The 24,409-nt window shown below is 41.9% G+C and overlaps 5 protein-coding genes across 6 annotated transcripts in view; 2 read left to right on the plus strand and 3 right to left on the minus strand.

The window, feature by feature from the left end:
- Positions 1-1,001: 1,001 nt before the first annotated feature.
- LOC106741172 (translation machinery-associated protein 16 homolog) lies at positions 1,002-2,218 on the minus strand. 2 transcript variants are annotated; one of them, XM_014612884.1, is made up of 5 exons: positions 2,099-2,218; positions 1,924-2,015; positions 1,692-1,832; positions 1,422-1,570; positions 1,002-1,344 (listed from the first exon to the last, which is right to left on the minus strand). In XM_014612884.1, the coding sequence occupies exons 2-5, from the start codon at positions 2,004-2,006 to the stop codon at positions 1,022-1,024; spliced, it is 696 nt and encodes a 231-aa protein (XP_014468370.1). In that variant the 5' UTR covers positions 2,007-2,015; positions 2,099-2,218; the 3' UTR covers positions 1,002-1,021. The 2 variants fall into 2 exon arrangements, with proteins under 2 accessions (XP_014468370.1, XP_014468372.1); XM_014612886.1 differs by having other exon boundaries at positions 1,924-1,997; positions 2,099-2,217.
- Positions 2,219-2,651: 433 nt separating this feature from the next.
- On the plus strand, positions 2,652-5,835 carry LOC106741232 (dynactin subunit 4). Its single transcript, XM_014613020.1, has 9 exons — positions 2,652-2,896; positions 3,033-3,103; positions 3,173-3,375; positions 3,495-3,637; positions 3,709-3,874; positions 3,972-4,155; positions 4,272-4,461; positions 4,551-4,741; positions 5,290-5,835. The coding sequence occupies exons 1-9, from the start codon at positions 2,768-2,770 to the stop codon at positions 5,501-5,503; spliced, it is 1,491 nt and encodes a 496-aa protein (XP_014468506.1). The 5' UTR covers positions 2,652-2,767; the 3' UTR covers positions 5,504-5,835.
- A 99-nt stretch (positions 5,836-5,934) lies between these two features.
- LOC106741234 (40S ribosomal protein S14) lies at positions 5,935-7,334 on the minus strand. Its single transcript, XM_014613021.1, has 4 exons — positions 7,224-7,334; positions 6,783-6,933; positions 6,447-6,534; positions 5,935-6,167 (listed from the first exon to the last, which is right to left on the minus strand). Exons 2-4 carry the CDS (start codon positions 6,929-6,931, stop codon positions 5,949-5,951), a joined length of 456 nt encoding a protein of 151 aa, XP_014468507.1. The 5' UTR covers positions 6,932-6,933; positions 7,224-7,334; the 3' UTR covers positions 5,935-5,948.
- A 1,768-nt stretch (positions 7,335-9,102) lies between these two features.
- Positions 9,103-13,046, minus strand: LOC106741189 (double-strand break repair protein MRE11A). The gene is made up of 12 exons (XM_014612913.1): positions 12,183-13,046; positions 11,895-12,066; positions 11,663-11,799; positions 11,171-11,361; positions 10,904-11,105; positions 10,564-10,815; positions 10,383-10,464; positions 10,151-10,295; positions 9,875-10,038; positions 9,669-9,795; positions 9,384-9,599; positions 9,103-9,273 (listed from the first exon to the last, which is right to left on the minus strand). The coding sequence occupies exons 1-12, from the start codon at positions 12,280-12,282 to the stop codon at positions 9,205-9,207; spliced, it is 1,857 nt and encodes a 618-aa protein (XP_014468399.1). The 5' UTR covers positions 12,283-13,046; the 3' UTR covers positions 9,103-9,204.
- Positions 12,316-24,409, plus strand: part of LOC106741166 (zinc finger SWIM domain-containing protein 8) — an 81,800-nt gene continuing 69,706 nt past the window's right edge. The window contains exons 1-2 of the mRNA XM_014612879.1: positions 12,316-12,468; positions 16,794-17,289. Coding sequence (XP_014468365.1) covers positions 12,316-12,468; positions 16,794-17,289 — 649 coding nt within the window. The remainder of the gene's footprint in view (positions 12,469-16,793; positions 17,290-24,409) is intronic.

A 24,409-nucleotide genomic window follows, 5' to 3' on the forward strand; every position in this document is an offset into this window, starting at 1 on the left:
GTGTGTGAAATGTGCATTGGAGAGATGAGAACTTGCCGCGCGACAGAAAGAAATTTTACGAAGATTTCAGCCGAATCATCTGCATAATCGGCCGCGCGTGACGACGAACTCGGCCGACGGTCGGCCGAGAGCGGACAGGCTATTATTTATTATCGTTCTTTTGCGAATCCGCGTGTGTTAATTAAGAATCGAACGTTCCTTCGATCGCGATAATAAGAGAGGAATCCGTGCTTGATAATTCGCGGGTAGCCTCGCTAACTTTCACTCTTACTCACGCGATTGTCGGCCCTTCTCTCTTTCCGCCAGAATGATCCGCGGCTCGCCGCGACGCAGATCGACGCAGCTGTGTAACGTCGTAGGGAATCCTTGCCGCTGACGAAATTTCCGCGATCTATCGATCGATGATGCGTTTGGCGAGAATAATGACGGGAACATTTTCGAAGAGACGCCATTTCCCTGTCGAGATTCTTCTAACGTCTTTCGGCGTACATATAGGCCGGTATTCATAGGGCAGATTCCGCTTAACATTCGCAACGACGCGAGCGATGTTCTATCTTTATTCAACATCCGGCGAGGAACAAAGATAGAATGACGCTCGCGTCGTCGTAAGTGGAACCCGCCTCTAGTCGAGTCTTGTATTTAAGGCGGTCTTAAGTTTATCTTCACATGCCGTACGGCTCATTTCATTAGCTACGAAATATCTGAAGATGAACTTAAGATGACGGTCTCAAATATAAGATCTGACTATAAATACTAGCCGGTAATTATTTAATTATTTTACGCTTGGCTAAGTTTACACGTACATGAAGTATCATCGCGTGATGGTGCTTTGCGATCATACTCTCGTAGATCTTTCCATTTTCTCATCCGTACATTCGAATGCAGTAAATAATTATTCATCATTAATACACACAGACCGGATTCGTGTATCGGGTTGAACCAAATTTAATTTATTTTAAACTTTTCGAATCTTAATAAAATGTGGCAAATGTGACAGCCAATAGAGATATCAAAACATAATTTATTCCATATCCATTGAACAATCATTTAATATGGTACTTTCAGATAGGGTGGTGTTCAGTTCTTTATTTTCTACACTACTATTTTTGATGTCCTCAACTTTGCTGTCCTTCGGTGAGCAAATGGTAGGCTTGCTAACGCAGGCTAGAGTGGCGCAATTTGCAGGATTATTCATTATCTTTGATTGCTTCTCTTTTCTTTGCAACATGTCTTTCAAGTGCACTTTCCCAAATCTTCGAAACTTGAATCGAGGTAGAAGTTTCAATTCGCCATTCCATGTCCTCAACATTTCGCATTGCGTTGGAATTAAGATATCAGGAATTTCTGCGTCAAAGTAACATTGAATCATACACTGTACATAATTTAACAACATGACTTTGTCAAGGAAAGAGTATAAGTACCAATTCCACAAGTATCAAATTCTACTTGCTCTTTCATCTTGGTCATTCTTAATAAATCTTCTCTACTAGCATGTTGTCTGCCTCTCTTTCCTCCTACAGAGTGCTTAATCCCAATTTGTTCCAGTTCCTCGTCATTTCTTCTAATATACCTTTAAACAAAATTAACATATACAAACATATAAATGACAATTATGATCAATCTAATAAAAACCAAAATAACAAATTCTATTTGAAATACTCAAAATGCTTCAGCGGAAACTTCACACTTACTTTAAAAGTAGTTCTGCTGTGAGTTCTGAAGTATATGGACACAAGTCAGGAACCATATTTTGTTGAATCCACATCATTTTCTCCCCTATCAAATTTTGTTTTATCATACCAACCGTTTTAGCTTTTTGTCTATTTGACAGTCTGGAAAATAAGTGTTTCACATGTATTATATTTACTTTGAAAAACAACGATTGAATTATATCTACTACAAATGTAAAGTTTTATTATTTACCTTTTATTTTTTTTCACAATTGCAATGGTCTTACGACTATTTGGATGTAGAATCTTCTTAACCTTTGCGAATTCCTTTTGCATTGTTAAAGACTGAAAGCATGGCAAAAATGTGAGTCGGTTATAAAATAGTCACTAATTTTTTATATCACTCATTATGTAATATATGTTTTTACCGTGTTTATATACTGTATCGATAAGCAGTATCTTCTTAATCACAACGACTTATAAAAGTAATAAATAATTTTTAATAATTCCATATAAACTATCGTAGACATTGAACTATATAACAAACTAGAAGGAGCACTGGTGTAATGGAAGCCGTGGCCTGTAAACTCCGTATCAGACTACGGATTGGAGATTAGGTTGAATAGAAATTCAACCAATCAGTGCAAAGTTCACTAAATTTCACTAAACTTGAGTTTAGTTAACTTTGCAGTGAGTGGCCAAATTCAATTCAATCTCAATCCCTAATCTGTAGTCTGATACGGGCTTAAGGCCTTGTATCCACGATAAACGTCTCGGACAGAGTTGTTGGCCTGATGTAAAAGTTGCTAGAAACTACTGAAAATTTTAGTATCTTTCAAGCATCTACCAACATAAATACTAGATTTTAGTCTGAAATCGAAATTGCGTTCGGAAGTACACACAGTGTGTACATTATTAGACACCATTCTCAATAATCATTAAGTGATATGAGTTTGGGAATGTACCTTTAGGTCGCCTACAACCATTATTGAGAGAGAAAGAGAGAGAGTTCTTTTAGGTTATCATGCGAGGAGGTGCCTCGCTTAGTGACGTTTCTGTCACACTGCCTTGTCAAGTTTTCCATTGTTTATTTCAGCATGACATATTTAAACCAACCGGATTATGTGCGTTATATATGCAACTGCGGTTCCTTGAAACCTATATCAAAGATATATTTCTGCCGACACTGCTTGAAGATACGATGCGGCTATTGTGTCTGTCAGGAGGTACGTTTCTTACAATTTTAAGGCAAATATAATGAAATATACAACGAGGAATTCAATTAATAATTACATTTCGTATAGATATATACTACTAAGTATATAACACGTTTTTCATCATTATTACATCCTTATTGTACAGGTGGACTCTCATTACTGTCCTAATTGTATGGAAAATTTACCATCGTCAGAAGTACGCCTTAAGAAGAACAAGTATGTTTCTATACTTTGTGTTTCATATTATAGGCGTGAGATGTTATAGTAACAATAATGTGCTTACAGATGTTCCAATTGCTTTGACTGTCCTTGTTGCTTTCAAACATTATCTACAAGAGCAGGTCTAGCACCTGTGAGAACAATATTAACATCATCAGAAGCAGAAGAAGCCAAGGATGTTAAGGCTACGCCTAAAAAGGTATATTATCTTTTCTGTTCGCTGTGTCGTTGGAGCTCTCGTGATGCAGGCATACCTGATCAATCAGTAGGTGAGGAGAGATTTTGTTGAATAATTTCGCTTATTATTTAACTAGAAAGTTTTATACTATTTTTAACCAGTCATCTGTAGTATTCGAAAAAATAAGATGTATTTTCTATACTTACATAGCAACTGGAGGTTGGCCTGAGCTAGAAAATCCACATACGACGCGAATCAATGCTCTCATTGATTATCACAAAATATTAGCGTCTATAGAGAAGCAACAGTGCGAGAGAAAAAAGTTTCGTCCGAAACGCTCATTTATGCCAGCCGTGAGTTTTCATTCGATTACGACTTTGTTCACAATGTAACGCATTTTTACAACTAACACTGTTTATAACAGACAATGTACAGTTTCACATCCGCTTTGGTTCGTAAACGAATCGGGCATCCCATCAAACCGCCGGCACAGTCTCAGTCAACCGCTCAACCGGCACCATCCGTTGCGAGCGAGGAAGTGGAAGAATTGCCGAGCGATATATTCACGGAGCCTGTGGATATAACTAAACGTAAGAAGTTGTTCAGTCTCTGATGCGAATGATCTGTGATCATTGAAAGTACGGGCATTGCTCGAAATATATATATTCGTAAAATCTTGTGAGATAGTCACTACGTTGGAGCAAAGATTGCAACACCCGGATGCGCAGGCCGAGAAGATAAACGAATTGCGTCCACAGCACAGGCAGTTTTTAGTTAAGAGGTCCCAGCGTTGCCGAGTGTGCGAGCATAACGTCAGCAAATCCGATCTTTGCCCGCAATCTACAAAATTCAAGATTCTGTTAGCCGCGCTGTAAGCAATAACGAATACGTTGAAGAATCGATCAATAGCGCATACATGAAAGAATACTGATTATATCGTATATACATTGTACATACATAACGATCAATCGGAATTGCATCCTTCAGTTATCATATCCCGGAGGTAAAGATCGTCACTTGCGAACCACTGCGACCGGGCAAAGCGAGCGAGCTGCTCCTGAAATTCTGCAACCCGACGCAGCATCAGACTCAGATAACTATATTGCCGCTGGACACCTCGTTGTCCACCTCGCTACTTGAGGAAAAGGAGGATCTTAAGCAGGAAAATACGCAACAAGTAATGACAAATTGGGATCTTACAGTGAGATACGCTCTAAAGCGATTATTCCAGAGTGGATTCTCTGATGCGCTGACTGATGATTGCAGGGATGCGAGTCTCCAAATTTACTGCCGTCTACCGTGCGACAAGTGCCCGTGACGGAAGATCCTAAGTCGATAAAAGTTGCACCCAATGCGGATCTGGTGTTGCCTCACAGCCCGCTGATCCTACCGCCAAGGGACGACGCCGCCGAGTACGATGATACAAGTGATAATCACAATTTTCAGGACGATCCGAAGTAAGTATAGTATGATGGGAGAATCGTTAGTATCGGCTGCATCCAGCGAACACACAATTGAGCGATCGACTCTTGGAAGATGGATGTGATTGGCAGACATGAAAGTACACACTAATCGTACATGATTGTTGCTGGATGCATTGACTCCTCAGATCTTATTAATTTCGTACAACTTGATATTTTCGTCAGCGACCTTCGAAGGTTTCAAACTTTTTCCGTTACCCGCCACCGGACACTACAGAACGTTTGTATATATTAACAAGATGTGTATTTTAGCCAATGAGAAATCTGGTGTCGCCGATTTCTTTAATACGCGGCATAATGTACTTGGAACTGTTTTAATCTGCTTAATATTTCGTCTTTTTCTTTCGTTTTCTCGTTTTTACTTCATATTCCTTTATCTTGTGATCTAACAAATGTATTCATTAATTTATCTATATTTTATATCCAGAAGGAATTTCTATTCTACCGATTATTTAATAATAATTGTTACTCAAATGATTGTTCTCAGCCGTTTGTATGCTTAATCTGTGAATTGTTCTTTTAAGGCTCGTAGTGTGGCGGAAGGGAAATAAAGCTGTGATACGTTTACACGTAACCCCATATGAAAATAACGAGAACGAGGAGCCGATAACAGTCGGTTTTGTCATGCAACACGGATATGTGAACACTATCGCAACGCTCGAGCATAAACCGCCGCAGAAAGTAGATGTGAAAGTCAAATTGTATCTCACCGTTGGTCAGCTGGTCGGTGAAGCATAATTTTCTTCGGTTTTATCGTAATATATAAATATGTGAATTAATTACAAATGATATATAAGATCCGCACTAATCATGTAATCGTAACAGCTATATCACACGAATGCTTCGTATATTTTTGCCACAACGGCTGATTACATTGTACTAAGGATATTCTACACATACTCGACTGTATAATTACTATTGCAATATTTTTTAGTAATTTGTGGTCGACCTCTGACATTAACTTATTTGTAATTATCCATCACGAAGTTACAACTATTTAGTGTGAAGCTGTTTGCTCTTAATAAACTGTAACGATAATAACAAAGAATAAATAAAACTTATAATTCCTAGATTTCCAAGAGATATCTGTACAATGGAGAAGGACCGTACCGAACATCATATGCCATTTTCATTTTTTCTTAATATTTATTATAAGATAAACGATACAGAAAGGCATAATAATTTATAGCCTGCGTCCACGACGACCTCCCTTTCTGCGCGTGGAATCTGACGGAATCGGAGTAACATCCTCGATACGCCCAATCTTCATGCTCGAACGGGCCAAAGCTCGCAGAGCAGACTGCGCACCTGGTCCAGGTGTCTTCGTTTTGTTGCCTCCCGTCGCTCGCAATTTAATATGCAGGGCAGTGATCCCTAAGCTTTTGCATTTCTCTGCAACATCCTGCAAAGAAGAAACAGTATATTAACGATTGATTTCTGTCACTTCTCTCTTATACTGTATAAGTGAAGCGTGGTTTAATGAATGTCTTCTTTTCTCATAGGGAAGAAAAAGTATAAGGAATTCCATTATTCCCAAATATGAGAAAGAATTTGCTTTTCCACAAACATGAACGCGCCTCAGATTATAGATTTATCATCTAGGTACTGCCTGGATGTGGAAGTTAATGTAAATTATCCATTTCTTCAACCAGTCTAAGTGTAATCATGCCAAATAACATACTTGAGCCGCAAGCATAGCAGCGTAAGGCGAAGCTTCATCGCGGTCCGCCTTAACTTTCATGCCACCAGTGACTCTAGCGATCGTTTCTCTGTATGGTACATGGGTCAAAAAAATATATATTATCATACACACGTGTAAAAATATTAACCCTTATCGGTCGTACGTCACCTCTCACGTGACAACAATACTTCGTCGCTGCGGTCGTACGTCACGTAGAAGGTAACAAGTTCGCATATTTACCGAAATCAGCTACAACCTGGTGAGAATCACGCATAAAAAGCTAGCGTCCGATAAGGGTTAATCCGTAGTCAGCAAGTAATCGAATACGGTACGAACCTTCCCGATAAATCGGTGACATGCACGAAGGTGTCATTGAAACTCGCGAAAATGTGAGCTACTCCGAAAACCACTTCACCTTCGCGAAGTTGAGGTCCGAGGGAAACCTGCACCTCCTCCTTCTGTACTTTCCCTCTTTTCGGCGGCATTTCTACGCAAGATTGTGTGTATTAAATTATGAATTTTTTAACTCGAATTTCGCAAGGTATTAAATTGCTCGTTGGAAGATTATCAGCGTGCACAATTACGACAGATTTTGAGGTTATGGTTTAACAATACACAAGAAACGGGTACACGATTAACACGAAAATTCATCCGACTGCATCCGAGGAATGCGATAAATATAAAGTGATTCTATATCTGCGGCCTACTTGTAAATATTCGTTTTACAAATTTAACGCCGTAGTTTAGCTGAAAAAACGAGACTCATTACGAAAATACCTGCGATACGTGACTACAGAACCTCTGTCGTCCCACACGATCGACGAAGAAAGTCTAAAGGGTCTTTTCCGGACCAGGCACGGACTGCGCAGAATCGAGTTATATCGAGTTATATCGAATAATATACATAGGATCTGTCCTTTATTACTGCACTGTCTGCACTGGTTCTCTTTTCTTCTCTCATCCCCACCAAATCTTGCGAAAGAGAGGAAAAGAGAATTTCACTGTGAACTTTTGAGGACTCAATTGCGAAATTCAGCCCCGTACAGGGCTAAGTACGTTCATAAAAAAGACTCCAAAAATCTTTTGATGAGCAAATGTAATTTTTCCGAGTTAAGATACGGGAAAGCGCAGATACATCGGAAAATGGAGTCTAACGGCACTTTTATACAATCGATATTTTGCTCCTGTCGGGCATTAATGGATAAATTTATGATTATGAACGTACCCTTATATTTTTCGATGTTCTCAAATTCACTTATTATTTACAATATGGCTCTTATACTTAAATTATTTTTCTATGAAAAATTCTATGAATTTCTATGAAAAATTGTGTTGGAAAATAAAAGTTTGTCTGATTTAATGGTAGACGATCTCGATTCGACTTTCAGGAAATCGATCTTTTCTCTTCAAAAATAGATTTTTTCCATAGAGGATCGATTTTCGATCCGTTGATATATTTATTCATCAATACGTTTAGAAATCACAAGCGATCAATGAGCAGTCAGTGATTATTGGTCTTTATTATTAGATCAACTGGTTGAGTACATTTATTTGAAAAACTTCATTTTGAACTATATTATAGTTTATTTCAAACATACGTAACAAAGGATGCCACATCGGTGAAACATATACACCTGTGGACAACAATTCGTCCTAAATTAAATTTAGTGAAGCAATTCCAAGAACATACTGTGATTTATCTACAATATTTACATATATGTACATTCATATACCCAGACAGCGAAATGTATTCAATCTGATGTCATGCATTCACAATAGTCACAAAGTGAGGACAAGAATACGTACAAATGCGTGCGTATATGCTGCTCAGATGTCCATGTCATGATGTTGGTAAAATATTATTCTGAATGAATACGGAGAATACAAAGAACTCTACAAAGAACATTTTACGATGCGTCGCAAATGCCACGTCGTCAATCGTTGAGGATGGCAACTACTAGTTGCTGGAAAGTGCTATTTTGGGTTGCGATGAAGTATTTCGGTCGCCAGGAAGTTAAAAGTTGGGCTACTCTCCTTCAGCAACCATGACTTTCTATTGTAACCGAAAATACATTTCGTATCTAGTAGCTGCCATCCTTCGGCGACGGAGTATTATAATGTTCTCTTAAAAAATCAAAAGATTTTGAACGACAGGCAAAATTTAACGGGCCGTAATACCCACCAAAATAATAACAAGGCGACTCGACTTATCGTTTTATTATATAATTTGAAATCAGAGGGATCTTTTGCTTTGTTGTTGAGCCCTACGTCTGATTTGTCGACATTACGTCTTCTGCTGGCCCCTACAAAACGTTCCCTGAAATTTTATTTTATACATTTTATTATCATTCAACGTTAAAATTTATTGAATTGAATTTATTGAATTAAATTTTACACATTTTTCATAATCGTAGTTTTTTAACTTTTATACGTAAAATATTTCGCCTGTCATTACAAAGCATACATTGTGATATTTATTTTTTTTAATATTACAATATTTTTAAATTCTTATCAGTTTTGTTTTATACGAATTTATTAGCACAAGTTTATTATTTGTAGGAAGACTTCCTTTATTTTTCAGATATTTTATATGTTACATAACTTTCGTACGGATATAACTTTTCTCTCACACTACACTCAAAAGAAGACGAGAAGATCTCTCTCCTTTCATTTTTATTCCGTACAAATATACATTTATTTATATGTGTAAAAATAATATATGTGTATTTGTAGTTTTTGTTGGCAAAATACTTAGTAACTAGTCAGAATCGGAGTCAATAATAACAGAGTGTTCAGCACTTGAGTTCGACTTCGTGTTTCTAGAGCTCTGTAGAAAAAAAAGTCATATCTCCATTAGATACATAGATAAGACATCACAGCCGACGATATGTTCCTCTTATAATTCACAGTATGTTCTTATACTATATATTAGTTTACCGTTTTTGTGGTATTTCTTTCATCGGTTTTTCCGCGACCACGACCCCCTCTGGATCCTCTACCACCTCTGGAACCTCTACCTCTTCCTCTAGTTTTAATCTGTGTTGTTACATTAACATCATCACTGTTGTCATCACTATCATTTATTACACCCACATCGCGAGCTTGTCGACCAATTTTTGGATTCTTTGATGCGTCGTTTAATATTCGTACAGCCTATAAAAAAACATATTGATAAACGGAAATATGACATGTTACATACATAAACTTTCTACACGCCATTACATTGTCCTTTTCCTGTTGCTCTTCCGAAAGTCTTTCGTTGCAAAAGTTTTTAATCTCTTTACGGATATCCTTCTCTGTCGTAGCGTTTTGCTTCTTTACGTAATCAATAGTTCTTTTCATTTGATCTCTGGTGAATGAAAACGTGAAAAATGACTTGGATACGCAGAATAGAAATTTCCGAAATATAAATTGCGTCGGTGACTTACCTTACAATGTTCTTAAAGGCATCTATATCGCCTAGATCAACATATCGATTTAACGCTTCATTTAATGAAGTCACGGTTAATACTGTTAACTTGTCTTTATTCTCTTCCCTGTCAAAATATTTCTTAATTCCTCCCGGAACAGTCCTTGTCCAATCCTGCCCTATCTGCGTGAAAATAATAGTTGATGTTAGAGCACAAAATAATGATGATAGAGCACAAAATAAAATCGAAATAAAATGTAACGATTCACGAGAAGAACTAAAAGTATTTCTTTACATTTCCTTGAAATAATTCTGTGATATCTTCTACATCTTCAAGTCCCTCTTTAATGGCAAGTCTTGTTTTCTCCACACCTTTTATTTTACGGAATATAATCATCTCCATGGGATTGGCAATCTCATCGCAATACTTTCGTGATAAACTAGAAGTACATATTTTTCTTTTTTTTTTTGGATATGCACCGAATAAGAGAAAAGAAATATAACGAAATAAAGTAATATTTTCAAACCTTAGAGTATCAAATACTTGATTGTCATCTTCGTAGAATATTCTAAGTCGAATTAAAGGTTGGAGTGGTTGACCAGGATATCCTTTATATCATATTCATTTTTGAGAAATATAAATAATATTAAGAAATTAAATATACGTGAATAGTTGCATAAAAAGTAATTTTAAAGTAATCAACATACCTGTAAGTTGCTTAACAACTTTAGGCATAAGATTATTTTCGATATATTGATCCACGTACTGACATACGGCTTCTGCTATTGAGACTCCTATTTTGATGTCGTGATCGCGAAGAATCATGTTATCAAAAACGAATGGTCGAGTACTCTTTAATTTTAGGCTTTTCATCTTAAAATCCTTTTTATTCACTTTCAGAAGACCCACGTGTTTAGATTTTGATTCACCTTCACACAAAGAGGTGGCAATGGAACTCCCTATAATATTTAATTAATTTGTAACAATACTAGGTAAATATAGAAATAGACATTTGTGTATAATTTCATAAGAAACGTATAATTTTACCTGGCTGGCAAATATGGTATCCACCTTCTGCATTGAACTCAGGAGTAATACGACATTCATGTTCATGACCCCAAATAATTAGATCAAGGAACTTTTGTAGTTTACCTTCAGGTATATAAGCATGATCGCCGTGTTTGACACGATTCTGATGTAAAACAAATATGTTGAAGGTCTCCATATCTTTTGCACGTAGTAATTCCACCTGTTGTCAAGAAAGATTGTATCAATTATACCAACTGGATATAAAACCTATTAAAGTGAATATACCTTGTCGTCCCTGTACAATCTAGATAATCTTTGGTCATTAATATAACTCAAACCATAGAGTGCAATGTAAGTGTCATTTTTCTTCAGAATTATGGGAGGTATAACTACATTAGTAAGATCTGTCCATTTTCCAAAATAATTCACTAGTCCAGTAGCTGATAACACATCCATCGATCCAACAGTACCAAAACCTAATATAGATCACAAATTGTATGTTATGTTTACTGAATATAGAACAGTGTATGAGGAATTAACACTAGAACCACGATTGGGTTATTTTTGACCCACTTGCAGATTCTTTGTTCCCATTCCTTTGAATTTTCATCACTAGGAAGTCTTTTTTATCATAAAACAATTAAACAATGCCATAACATTCAAAGAAGTCCACGAACAATTGCAAAGAAAGAAGATGGAAGTGAAACGAAAATGGCTAAACCACAGTTCTGGGAGGAAAGAAATTCCCGTGGTTCTGGTGTCAAACAAGTTCTATACTTGGATCATCGTGATTTCCATGAATGGTAAATACTGGTATTGAAACGTTCAAATTGGGATCTTCATAATTCACATGCTTTTGCGCACAGTGTCGAAACACCAAGTCGGAATCGCTCAGAAATTCCAGTGTGCATTCTCTGATAAAAGAAAAAAAGCAAATTTATTCTCTGCTGTGACATTCTTGTACGAACGTAAATCCTCAATTTTTATTTAAAGTTCCAAGACTGCCAACCTGGTACCCAGGCAATATTTTCGCAGCAATTCCACGCATTTGAGCAACGCGGTCTGCGATGGTTTCGTATCGTGAAACAAATCTCCGCCCAGCAAAATGCAATCGACCTCGTTATCTTTGGCATGCTTCAATATTTCCTCGAAGGTTATGAAACTATCATCAGAATGTCTTCCTGTCGAGGAGAAAGTGACGTCGGGATAATCATACGGTCTTTTATGAGATTCTTCACTGCGTGACAATCATATTTACGTCGGACGCGGAAAAATATCGCGAACATCGAAGACGTACCTCTCTGTTTACTATAGTCGAAGCCAAGATGAATATCAGTGGCTACCAGGATGCTGATGGTATCTTCCGGGTTTATACGTTTGCTGGAGGATTCCGACATGTTTAACGTTTCTTGTACAACAAAAGGCCCTTAATGACAGTAATCGGCACGGTGATCCAACAACAACTTTACGCGCTATCCTCACGATCAAGGCCGACAACTGACATTTCAGAATGGCGCGAAATATACGCGGGACACAAAATCGTGGAGGTGGCGGCCTCCGATGAAAGCGCGCACTGCGATCCGGCAAGTCGGTGGCGCTATCTGAGATGCATCAATCTTTTGAATATTTCCCAACATTCACGACATCAGCCATTCGGCAAGCGGACCGATCATGTTCTCCGGCGGAAATAAGCGCGGCGTCGTAATTTAATCGCCTCTTCCTCGAACGATAACCGACCGTTAGCGCGTGATTGAAGAGCCGCAGTCACGCCGAGACAGTTTAATTCCGTCAACCACGGTCAGTAACTTCCTGTCCTTTACGCGATAACCTCCGAAACTCCGGATTCTGGCTTCACACCGTTCAATCGTGTCCCGATTCCCAGGCCGGAGCGACGTCGTCCGCAATCCGTTCCCGCAAGAGAAGGAGCGCCGTTCGGAATCGAAAACGGCCACATTCGACCACGCCGAACGCGCGCCGAATTCGGAATAAGAAAAAACACGGAAGAATCCTGACATTTTTCGTAACCGTGGCACAGCGTCGTTTCGCGGGGTGGAGGGGGAAGGGGATCATCGCCGGCACTGATTTTTCGATCGCGCGAGAAAGAACCGCCATTACTCGAATCAGGCGACGAGGGTCGACGCGGTTGGCGTGCGAACTCGCCGCCGTGTGCGAATCGAGATAATCGAGGACGGTCGATTGTGCGATACGCGAGGGCGATCTCATACCCGGGAGCGAATGGCGGCGGCGACGGTGGTAGGGGAAGGACGCGAGAGCGCCATCTTACACGCAGCCGTCAGTCGTAGCTACGAGGTGCAGGAGGTGGTCCGCTCGCCATATTTGTTGTTGTCGCCGATGGGGGAGGCTAGCCTGGCGTTTTTGAACTGGCCGAGCTGTCAGATACGTGCGCGATTTCGGGCGTGTGCGAGCTCGCCGACGTTGACCGTGCCCGCGCGCGGCGTACGCGACGACCATCGCGGTGGCTGAGCGCGCAGCGAGCGCGCGCGCGCGCGCGCGCATGCCGTGTATTCGTGCTTAACGTAACGGGGAAACATCGATGGGGCATTTGTGGTGGCTCAGCTGTCCCACTGCTCTGTTGTCAAGTGCGTTACCGTGTGTGTCTATGTTTGTGTTGCACGACCGCTCGCGCCGCTGAGCCGGTTACGCGCACGGGCCCGCTCGTCATCGTCGTCGTCGATGATGCACCTAGTGCTGGAAGACGGTGCGTGAGGAGAGGAGGTGGTAGTGGTGGTGGTGGTGTGGTGGTGGCGGCGGCGCCGCCGGTGGTGCACCGCTGCACGGATATCTCGAGCACATTCGCGGACTCGGGGGTGGAGGTAAGCGGAGCGAGCACGCACAAGGGTTGGAGCAAGCGAGCGCGCGCGCACGCACGCACGCACTCACTCGCGTATGCACATACGTCGGGACGTATAAATGTGTGTGTATATATATATACACGTGCGAGAGAGAGCGTTCGCGCGCTCCTGCGAATATAATTTCGAGGAGCATTGCGAGCATCGCGGAGTCGTAGACGTAAGAAAGAGAGGAGTGAACAGGTAGAGGGGGGGGGAGGGATGGTGAGAGGGGTTGCACGGGGTCGTTGCACGTTCTTGACGCGGGTCTGTCGACCTGTCAAGGTCCACGCGCGCTCCATCGCGTCATCGATATATATCGCCCCCCCCCCCTCCTCTCTTTCTCTCGAGTATCCACCTCGGCTGACTTCGAACGTGCGCCAATGTAGCAAGTCGCCCTAACCTACTCCAACGCTCAGTCGCTTGACGTTTCTCCAGCGTTTGCACAAAGCGTACGCCGAGAGCGGCCGATCGTCGGACGCCGTGCGCGTCTCGTCTCCACGAGCGGTACGACGCGCGAAACGCGCGACGGTGCCGCGGCTGGAAAATCAATACGCGTATCTATCCGCGAGATAACCGTGCGAATCAGCTGTTCCTGCGTAACTCGGGCTCCTCCGGCTTGTCGCTCGAGACGCGCGCGCTCCGTGGTCGCGCGCGCCTCGCCGTGCGCGCGCACGCTCGTCGCGCGCGGCGCGAAGATAGCGATCGAGCGGCGGCCTCCTCGCCGCGTTCCTCGCGCGAAAAACTTGTTGATTTCCGCGACCTTATCACGCCGTGTGACACACCGAGGAAAATCCGAGGAGATTGCGATCGTTATCCGCGTTCATATCAGTTACCGACGTTGGCACATCGACGTGCCTTCTCTGTGTTGACGCGAGATCGCTGCGTACGAGGATATATCTTTCGAGTAAAGTTAATCGTAGAAAAGCTCCCCGGTTTCGCGTCGGGTATTTGTTTGTTTATGCGTTCGTTCGTTTATACTCGATTCCCATTGTCGCGCGAGGATCTTCGCGATCGCTCGTCTTTGCACAGAGCTTTGCGACGGTACACAACACCGACTTGTGTTTTGATGTTATCTCCTTTTGTTCCACGCGCCAGTTACACCGTGTGCACATCGCGTCGCTGCAGGCACGCGTTGCCTCACAAACGATCCGCCGCCCTTCTTTCTCACACTCACTTCGACCGCGATTCCGGGAGAGGCGCGAGTGGCCTGTGGAAAGAGACACTCGGGGCTCTATGAAATCATAGGCTGCGTTTCCCTGGCTAGTCCCTCGGTGAACGTAACGAGAAACGAGGGGTTTGCTGATTTATTATCGTGAAATATTCAGTAACCGCCGAAATTTACTTTCCTCGAGGAAGAAGGAAGTTTCCCGCCGTGCCAACGGTCGTGTCCTAGTAAAACCGTTCACTAGGAAAAAAAGAATCATACTCAGCGGTATTTCTCTCTCGGGTGACCTTCGCGAGTCGAATTCGGGGAATGCCGTTGTACGCGCGTGGAACATCTCGAGCGTCGCGAACGTTGCGAATTAGGCTGGATTCAGATTGTCCGTCTAGACGGCGGCAGACAAACGTCCGTCAATCTTCCGTCGAGACACACTTACCGATGCTTGATGCTGGATATAATGCCGAAGGAGGATATTGCCCGAGTTGAAATCTCGACCCGATATTAAACCTTTAATTCTACGTAACAGCAGGAATTAAGATGTCAAAATGGGTTTAATTTTAATTCCAATGATATAATATATTTCTATTTCGGCCAGGCCTTGATGACGTGTCTTCAATTTCCGTCTTTTTAAATTTAAATTTTCGTTCTAACGTCAACATTTTCGAGATAGTAATAAAATTAAATCTGCACATAGAAAAATGAGTACCAATTTTCAAAATTCATATTCTCACACTGAAAGAAAAAAGTGTTACATCCAAGTTAATATTTACTAAGGAATAATGGAGAAATTGTTTTAAAAGGATTAATGATTATTTGAATGTAGTACTTCCCCCCCTCTCTAACGACCTTGATTTTGATATATATTATTATTAAGGACACTATACTGAATAATATATACAAAAAATTTCGGCTCCACTCTCTATAATGCGTAATTATCGAATGCTTAATTTATCAAACTTTTTGTCAGTAACTTTGTTTTTAATTAACAAAGCCCAATAACTGAAACTTTCTGTATGTTATTCAGTATAGCGTCCTCAATAATATATGCCAAGTTCAAGGTCGTTGGAGAGTTCGTTACTCGGTGTAATTCACCGAATATACAGAGTGTCCGATAATTTCCTCGGAATTTGTGATGTGCGGAATAATTGATTTCTCGTTAACTATTATGAATTCTGAAAATTGATGCGACTTTTTCATTTAGTTTCACCCGTTTTACTTGCACGTATAAGAAAATTGCCAGACAGCCGGTATAATTTTGTATAAAGGTAAAATTTGCTCCTATATTTTAATGATACTTGCAAAAATCGAGAATAGAGCACATATAAAAGGTAATTAATTCCTACATAAATGTTATTTCAATATTTTGCGTTGGAGTTGTTAGTTGACAGAAGTGAATTTTTTCATGTATATAAGAGCACGTTTTATTTTCATATAAGATTATATATTCTTACTCATATGGGAATATGAGTTTTGAATTGATACTGATCTTTTTCCTCTGAAGGATTAAAGATCCAAGAGCGAAGTTGACAAATATAGTATCGTCGAAGTAGATTTTTATTACTTTATAGGCCATCTAAATGGGCACAAACTATATTTAAAAGCGTCGAAGTAGCATAAAAATTTGGGCTCGGGCGGATATTCCGATTGAAAAATATTGAAAGATATTTCGACAAAGGATTGACGGACGGTTGCCTGCCGCCGTCCAGACGGATATTGCAAATCTAGGTCTTGTCGGGACGAAGCGAAGAGAAGAAGGAGGAGGAGAGAGTCTCGAGGAGTACAGATGGTTCGTTCCTCTTTGCAGATTTTCCGGAGCACGTCGTCGAAGACGCAACGCGATCGTACCGACGAGACTCGGCGTGGCGGAGACGGCGGGGAACCGTCGCGCTCGTAGTGTCGCGTGTGTTGTCGTTCCGTACGACAATTAAAACTGGCGGGCAATCTGGCTCGGTCCTCCGGCAGCGGCGGCGGCGGCGGTGTCGGTGGTGGACGTAACGCCGGCGGTAGATCCGGCGGTGGTAGTGGCGGCGGCGGAACCGGTAACAGTGGTGGCGGAGGTGGCGGCGGCAACAACAACAACAACAACAACGGAGGCGGCGGCAACGGAAGCGGTGGCGCGTGTTCCAGGAGCGCGGGGGCGGCGGCCGCCGCCGCCGCCGCTGCCGCCGAATCCGGAATCGCTAGCAGCGGCGCCACGGAGGAAGGCGCCGGTCTCTCCGGTCATTTAATCGAATGGGAAGAGAACGACCGTTTCTCGTTCGACGACTCGGATCGTTTCGAGGAGGACTCGTTGTGCAGCTTCAGCAGTGAGCACGAGTCGCTCTGTAATAATTGGAGAGGATGGAGACGACCTGCCGCGACATTCGGCATCGGCAAGAAGCCCTTCGAGGGTGAGTGATTTCATTTTGCTCGACTGTCGACTCTGTAAATTTCCCGCTCGAAACAAGAAAGTAGTATTTTCAGTGAAAAGTAGTATTTTCAGTGTGTCGAAAATGCCACCACACCACGGAGAAAAATAATCCAGAGGGACGGCAAATTTTACGAAGAAAAGTCTACATGAACTATGTTATCACATAAGGTGACTTGGAAAATTGACTTCTAAAGTATTGAACAGTACTTGAAGGACGCCTCATATGTTGATTTATTTGCTGCGACAGTATAAATTTTGCCGCTCCCTCGAATTATTTTCTTCCGTGCATTCAAAATCGCAAGAGATGTTTCATTCAGGCTTAAAGTGGATTCTGTTGCCATGTGAGCGAATGTTTCAATCGATTGGAATGAATATCTTCCTGTGACGGTGGAATATAGAAAACTCCATCAACGCAACTCCATTCCCTAGGCATATTGACATCGAAAATTTACAATCGGCCGCATCATTTCTGAATATTGATGCATCGTGACTGCTGCTTTGGAGCATTGTTGCCAATTTACGAATAATCGGCAACATGACGCACAAATATTCGGGCATAACGCACCTGATCTCAAATTTTCAATTTCACTATGCCTAGGAAATAGGATTGCAATGAAATCAATGAAATTTTCTGTAGAGAAAAAATTGACATAGGTATGGTAAATCGACATACTCATGTTTCTCGGCTGTAAAATATCGAACTCTGTAGGACAATATGAACTTTGTCAATTGTGTACGGTAATAGCTAAAATGGTAGTTTGCGAACGTCTGTTTGCAAACACGTTCCATTGTGTCATTAGCGTCGTTTGATTGATCGTTGTACTGAACTTTTTATGGAGCTATATTTTTTTTGTAAAAATTAAAGTAAATCAGCGGTGGATAATTTATTTGATAATACTATTTTATAATGCAAGTTTTGAACTTTCTAAATTATTTTGAATACCGATCTTTCTATCCACTGCTACTGAACCAACGCAAGAAAAGTTAGAATTGATGTTAACCATTCTGTAAATCGACATATCTGAATTTACTAGTGTGTGTTTCATCTGACATATCTAAATTTTGCCGTGAAATGTTATCTCACAGAATACGGTTGAGGCTACCGGTGATTGATTTTCCCCTATTTGTTTCATTTGTGGTAGTCGGAAGAAAAAGTCAGTAGGATTCTTTTTTAGATAATAAAGAAACATATAATATTAAAGATAACGTGTGAGGATATATAATAAATATACAAAATAATAATTTTCCTCTACGTTAGATTTATCCTTCAATTTCAAGTCGAAGATACTCGACGATTCCGAGCGAAGAATTCGCTCTGTACGAATGGAAAAGTCACTCGAATCCGACTCCGGTGGTCTCTCTACCTTTCAAGTGAGATTTCATTCCAAAAAGTTTAGGGAATAGAGGCTATATTGTAGATTAGACTTAGCAGTGGCGACGACGGAGGTGCGCAGAAGAACGATAAGCATAGCGTCATTGGGGAAATATCGCGACGTTAGGTGACTCCGCGCGTTATGTGCGATACGCAGTACGATTTTTCGCAACGCGATGGCGGCTGCACGTGGGCAACGTGTGTGGTGACCCCGTGGCGGCGGGCAAATTACGTAACGTTTTTACCCGTTATCCGCGTCTACGTATTACAGTTTGCCGTAACTCGCCGCACTCGGTTACACGTGGAAAGCGATGCACGAGGCGCGACTAATTTATTTGCCGGCGGCTCGGCCGACACAAATATCGCGTTAGAGGCGCGCACGTGCCGACCGTTCGTACGACGTGTAAATTCGATATCGTAGAACTCATGGTATCTTCTGTATTTCCCGCGGGACCTCACTCGATTCCGAATGATTTGTATTTCGAGTTGCTGCCGATTCCACGCCTTGTACGGGAATATAAAACGACACTGCAATCTCGCGGGCGTAAACGTAAAATTGCGGACTCGCAAGATCCATCGTTTCCGAATAGCAAGAGCCCCCTGTCTTGAGGGATTAATCTAGCAAAGAGCTTCTCTCCGTATCTTGGAATTACCAAATACACGTTACAAGGAGATGTATCAGGATTGTCCGGCTGGCTACGAGCGCCCGGACTTTCCAATTGACAGAGAAAGAGAGAGAGAGAGAGAGAGAGAGAGACGGACGTTCGGGAAACTATTCGAACGATCAGTCGAGAGACGAGTCATTTCACATACGTGTGTACGTATCTTCTTACGTACATATACGTGCACGTGTAAGTCCGGAATACCCTATACACAGCTCGCGCTGTATCTCAGCCGATGGTCGGAGAGAGGAGAAGAAAAGGAAAAAGAGAGAGAGAGATTTCATCCCGTCCTCTTTCCCCCGTAGCCGCGAACAGCCCTCGTTTTCTTTTTCCGCACGCGGTCCTTGCTCCATGTTGGAACGATCAAGGCCGAGAATAAGAACAAACTGAAACGAGAGAGAATGCGAGGGAGAGAGTAAAACGAAAGGCACTATACTCGCTCTCGTTGGAGAGCGCACTCGGCGCGCTCTCGGATCGAGATTTCGTGCACGTTGCGAGCTGCATTGACGGAGATATAATCTCAACGGATGGATGGATGGATGGATGGGATGGGAGTGCGTCTCGCGGAGGATGAGCTCGAAATCGGGTTTAAGTTCGCCGAGGCAGCCGGGCGAATTCTGTTTTCCTCGTTATTTCGAAATAACAAACAGAGAGTATGCGCTTGTATATTTGTCCGTTTCGTCTCGGGTAATGCTCGAAATAACCGGGTACTCGGGTAATATACCCGGCGCAAAGTCGGGCACTCCAGCGAGTAGCCCCGGCGAAATACTCGCGCCGAAATATCACCCAGGTATCGAGTGCTGCAATATGTACGCGTTGCAGTGAAAGTATTCGAGTCCACTTTCCCGTCTTACGTTCGGACGCATCATCCGCGGCTAGAAAGCGAAACGCTTATGCCTTTCATCGCGATTTATTATTTCCAATCTTGGACGCAATTCATTTGCACGAATCACACACACATACGACGGAAATAAAAAGTAAGATGACGGTTATTTTTATATGTCGTACACGGAAGAAGAAATGCTATTGTGTGTGCACTGAGAAAACAAGTTTTGGTACTTGTAACTGTAATAGCGTAAGTGAAAGAATTGTAGACGGCAAAATTGTTTTTCTAATAAGCATGACATGCATATGGCTACTACTATTTTTGGGGTTAAAACCAGAGGAAAACACGAGTCGAAGTATTGATGCTACTTTGACGCTCTTAAGCACAGTTTACGCCTACTTAGCTTATGGATCAGTAAAAACCTACTTTGGCGATACTGACACTTATTAACTTTTCTCTTCTGAATCTTTAATTCTAGATTTTACTTTAACGGTGTCTTGAACAATATATTTGGATAGTAAAACAGCGGAAACGGAAATTCAAAACATCATTAGTAGGAGTAAATTATAGAATTGAATTATTATAGGCTATTATTAGGATTGAAGTCGAATCTATTTTGTTATCTTAGCTTCTATTATGTTATAGAATTAAAGGTTTAACATAGAGCCAAAATTTCGACTGAGTTGAGACTGAAAGCGATTACAATTTTAATTTTTCCCAATCTGTCAATACAATTGACCGACAGCGCCATAATTAGAATAAATCTCGATTCAATAGCAATATTATTGAAACTAATATTCTAATTATTAAAACAACATATAATGTATATCAATTTCAATGATATTACTATTGAGTCAAAAAGATTTACCCCAATTATGGCGTCAATTATTGACCAATATTGTTTGATACAGTAGTATTTTTCCGTGTATAATTATATAATGTTTTTTATTGTTTTCTCTCTCGATTCGAAGGGTAGGTAATCGGATGATGACTTCACGAACTAACTGGTCATATACGGCAACGTACGTGTGTAAGGCGGATCACGCGGCTCACGCGTATTCCCGGCGAGGAAAGCAATGTCACGGGCTAACGGTTCGCTCTGGTCTTTGCATGGAAATGGTCTAAAGTATACGATGTTGTAGTAGACGCGTTATCGTTCGGCCGCACATTTTAGCGGCGGTGGCGGCTCTATGAAGCTCGCCGTCAGCCAACGTGCGCACCGTTAGCGTAAATCCGCCGCGCGCGCGCGCCGTTACCGGTTACTCTCTCATCTATCCCGCGAGAGTATGGCAATCTGAGATATCGGTCACGCGCATAACACCATCGTTCGGATTTCAATTAGACTAATGCAAGCTCGAGACCGAATTTACAACGGTCTGCTCCAGACGATCGTCCTCGGGGGCTGAATCCCGGCGATAGAGAGAGGCGAATGCGCCGTATCTTCCCTCTTTTGCTCGGTGTGCCTCGCACTCTCTTTCGTTTTCGCTCCGAGAAGACCCCCCGGATTTTCTCACACCGAGAGAAATCCCACTTAAATTATAGTCATTCTCGGCCTCAACTGTATTTTCTTCTGGTATTATCAGTGATAACAACCTTATACGCATATTGCTATTACTATTTTTACAGTTAAAACTACGAACAATATAAAAAGAGTATAATTGTGGCTGAAAATAACCGTAATTTCTTTCACCGCAATCAGCATCGTGGAATAGAGAGAGAGGCTCCATCCCATGTTTGGGATAAGAATGGGATCTCCAATTTCTATCGAAGTGGGACAGCCTATCTTGAGGATAATTTCGGGTATTCTAATTGGAATCCATGCTGTATCAAAGAAAAATCCTGAGAAATTTCTACGCGGGATTTTTTACCAGAAAAATCATTCTTCTCTATAATTCTTTCACTCATGCGATTTTAAAAACAACCGCAAATAGGAGAGATTTTTTCTCTGCGCGCTTTGCAAACGACGACGCATCGGAACGGCGTGTCGGAAGACAGCGGGAATGAGAACGTTATCAATTTTACGCGGTCGCACACCCGGCCGTTACGTCGACGACGGCGAGGGTTAAAGCGCGGCTTGCGGTCGCGAGTGCACGGCATTTTCCGGGCGAGACTCGGCTGCGATGAATGGACGCGAGCGTTCGCCGCGCAATATGAGTGATTAATCCGGCGCAGATTTGTTGCACTGTTGTACGGGATGCGTCATTGTTGCGGCGCCCGAGGAGGAAGCGTTTCACGCGTCGTTGCGGCTCTCGGAATCGCTGTCGTTCACGCGCGCCGCGGTTGCCACTTTCCGTGCTGTTACGTCCCCCCTCCCCCGTTTTCCCCTCGTCCCTTCTGGTAGGGAGACGCGAAGTGTGTGTGTTCGCGAAGAAAATCGCGTTACACGCCGTTTAAGAGCGGGCGGATGCGAAAGTAGAAAAAAGAAACGAACAACGGCCCTCCCGGCCGGGCAAAATTTTTCCTAGCCGTAATGGATACACGTCGCTTGTTTCCCCCCTCCCCCTCCTTTTTTTCTATAAAAAGTGGAATTACTTGCGCATATACAATCATGCAAATTGCTCGCGCAGTTTACAAACGGCTTTCGCACAGGGTTTTGCGCGCGGTGTGTGGGTGTGTGCGCCGGTGAATGCATTAATGCAATTTCAACTTTCTCACACGAGCGTTCCGCGCCTGGTTGTTCGTTCCCTTCGAGAATGAATGCAAATCTCCGCTGCTCTTTTCCGCATTTCCCAGAGCCCTAAAATTGTCGAACCGCCGCTGGAAAGTGCGCGCGATTTCAGCGATCGACCGCTCGTCTGTGAGCGCGATTCTTTCTTCTCGGCGCGGGGAAAACTTCCTCTCGTTTTCTCCCATTCTCTCTCTCTCTCTCTCTCTCTCTCGGCCTCTTTCTTTCTAAAAGTCATGCAGTAGTTGGGAGATATTTTGCGAAACGCATCTCAACGTTGACGACTAAAACTTCTCGTACAACGGCTGTTGTTCCTCTCCTCCGTATTCGGTGGAAAATCATGGTCGCAGCTTCATTAAGAATTAAGCAGGGTTTCTGGAAAGTTTAATAAGGACAGAACGCGATATTGAGAACTTTTGCGAAACTTCTCTTCCTCGGTCTTTAAAGCGGAAGGTTCTCTCGTTCCGCAGCGAAAGAATTCAAGACGTTCGCTCGTACAGATAAGGAACTCAAACACTTTAAAGGCCGAGACAGTGATATTAGCACGCGCAAAGGATGATTTGTGCAACTCGCGCATCCTCCTCCTCTCGCAAAGGATGCGCGACAAAAGAACCGTTTTTATTACAGGACTCCGGTCATTTATCCTTCTTCGGGATTATGAATATGTCGTGAAACACGCGCGTTCGCGTGTGACCGATTGCGAATTTTTGCTCTCGTTTCTGTCACCGTGTGCGTTTGCGTAAACTCGCGATCCGAGGGACCGTTGAATGCATTTTTTTTCCAACAGTGTGTCAAGGATGAATGTCTCGCAAACGAGATATTGCTCGGGCTTCCTTTCCCCGAACTCGCCTTGTCTTGTACAATTTTGTGCTAGGGGAATCGTGATAATACTGCTAGAAAGATAATGGTTAATATGACACGAAGAAGCTCGACAAATCTGTGCCAATTATGATATATGATATACGGCTTTAACATTATAGCAGTAGAATATTAATTAAACTTACAATTATTATATAAATTTGAAAACCCATAGAGAAATAATCGCTTTTCGTATCGCTTTGACGTATAATATTTTTGCTTGAGCTACCTGTGTTAGGTATATGTTAGGTATAATATATTATGTGTACCGATAGACGCACAAGAATGTGGTTAGAGAAATTATCGCGATGTTTTCCCGCATTTTTCTGCATATATTTTTCTTTACAGTTTATGTTTAATGAATTAGAAGTACGTACGTTTCTTCGATTACGATCTATCTCGATCTCTTTCATTCTTCGGCTGTTCTCAAATCACATTTGCTTCCAGACTCATTTGTTGTCACTATATCAACTATATTCTGCAACAAAATTCGTTATAGAAACTGACGACTTGTTACATCAACGAAACTTCTCTCTCAGTATTCAAACAGTGTTCACATGTAAATAGTACTGACTTTGACTTCAGCCATCTCATTTTCCGCACGGTCGATCGTTTTCTAATTTTACACGTGCGTAGATCGTGTTTCGATTAATACGTTGTTAAAATTCGAAAAGATTCCAAAGCGAATCAATCAATTTACCGAGCGACTCAAGCAGC

Source organism: Dinoponera quadriceps, unplaced genomic scaffold (genome assembly GCF_001313825.1).
Source record: "Dinoponera quadriceps isolate SergipeBrazil2010 unplaced genomic scaffold, ASM131382v1 scaffold475, whole genome shotgun sequence".
NCBI classification, from domain to species: domain Eukaryota; kingdom Metazoa; phylum Arthropoda; class Insecta; order Hymenoptera; family Formicidae; genus Dinoponera; species Dinoponera quadriceps.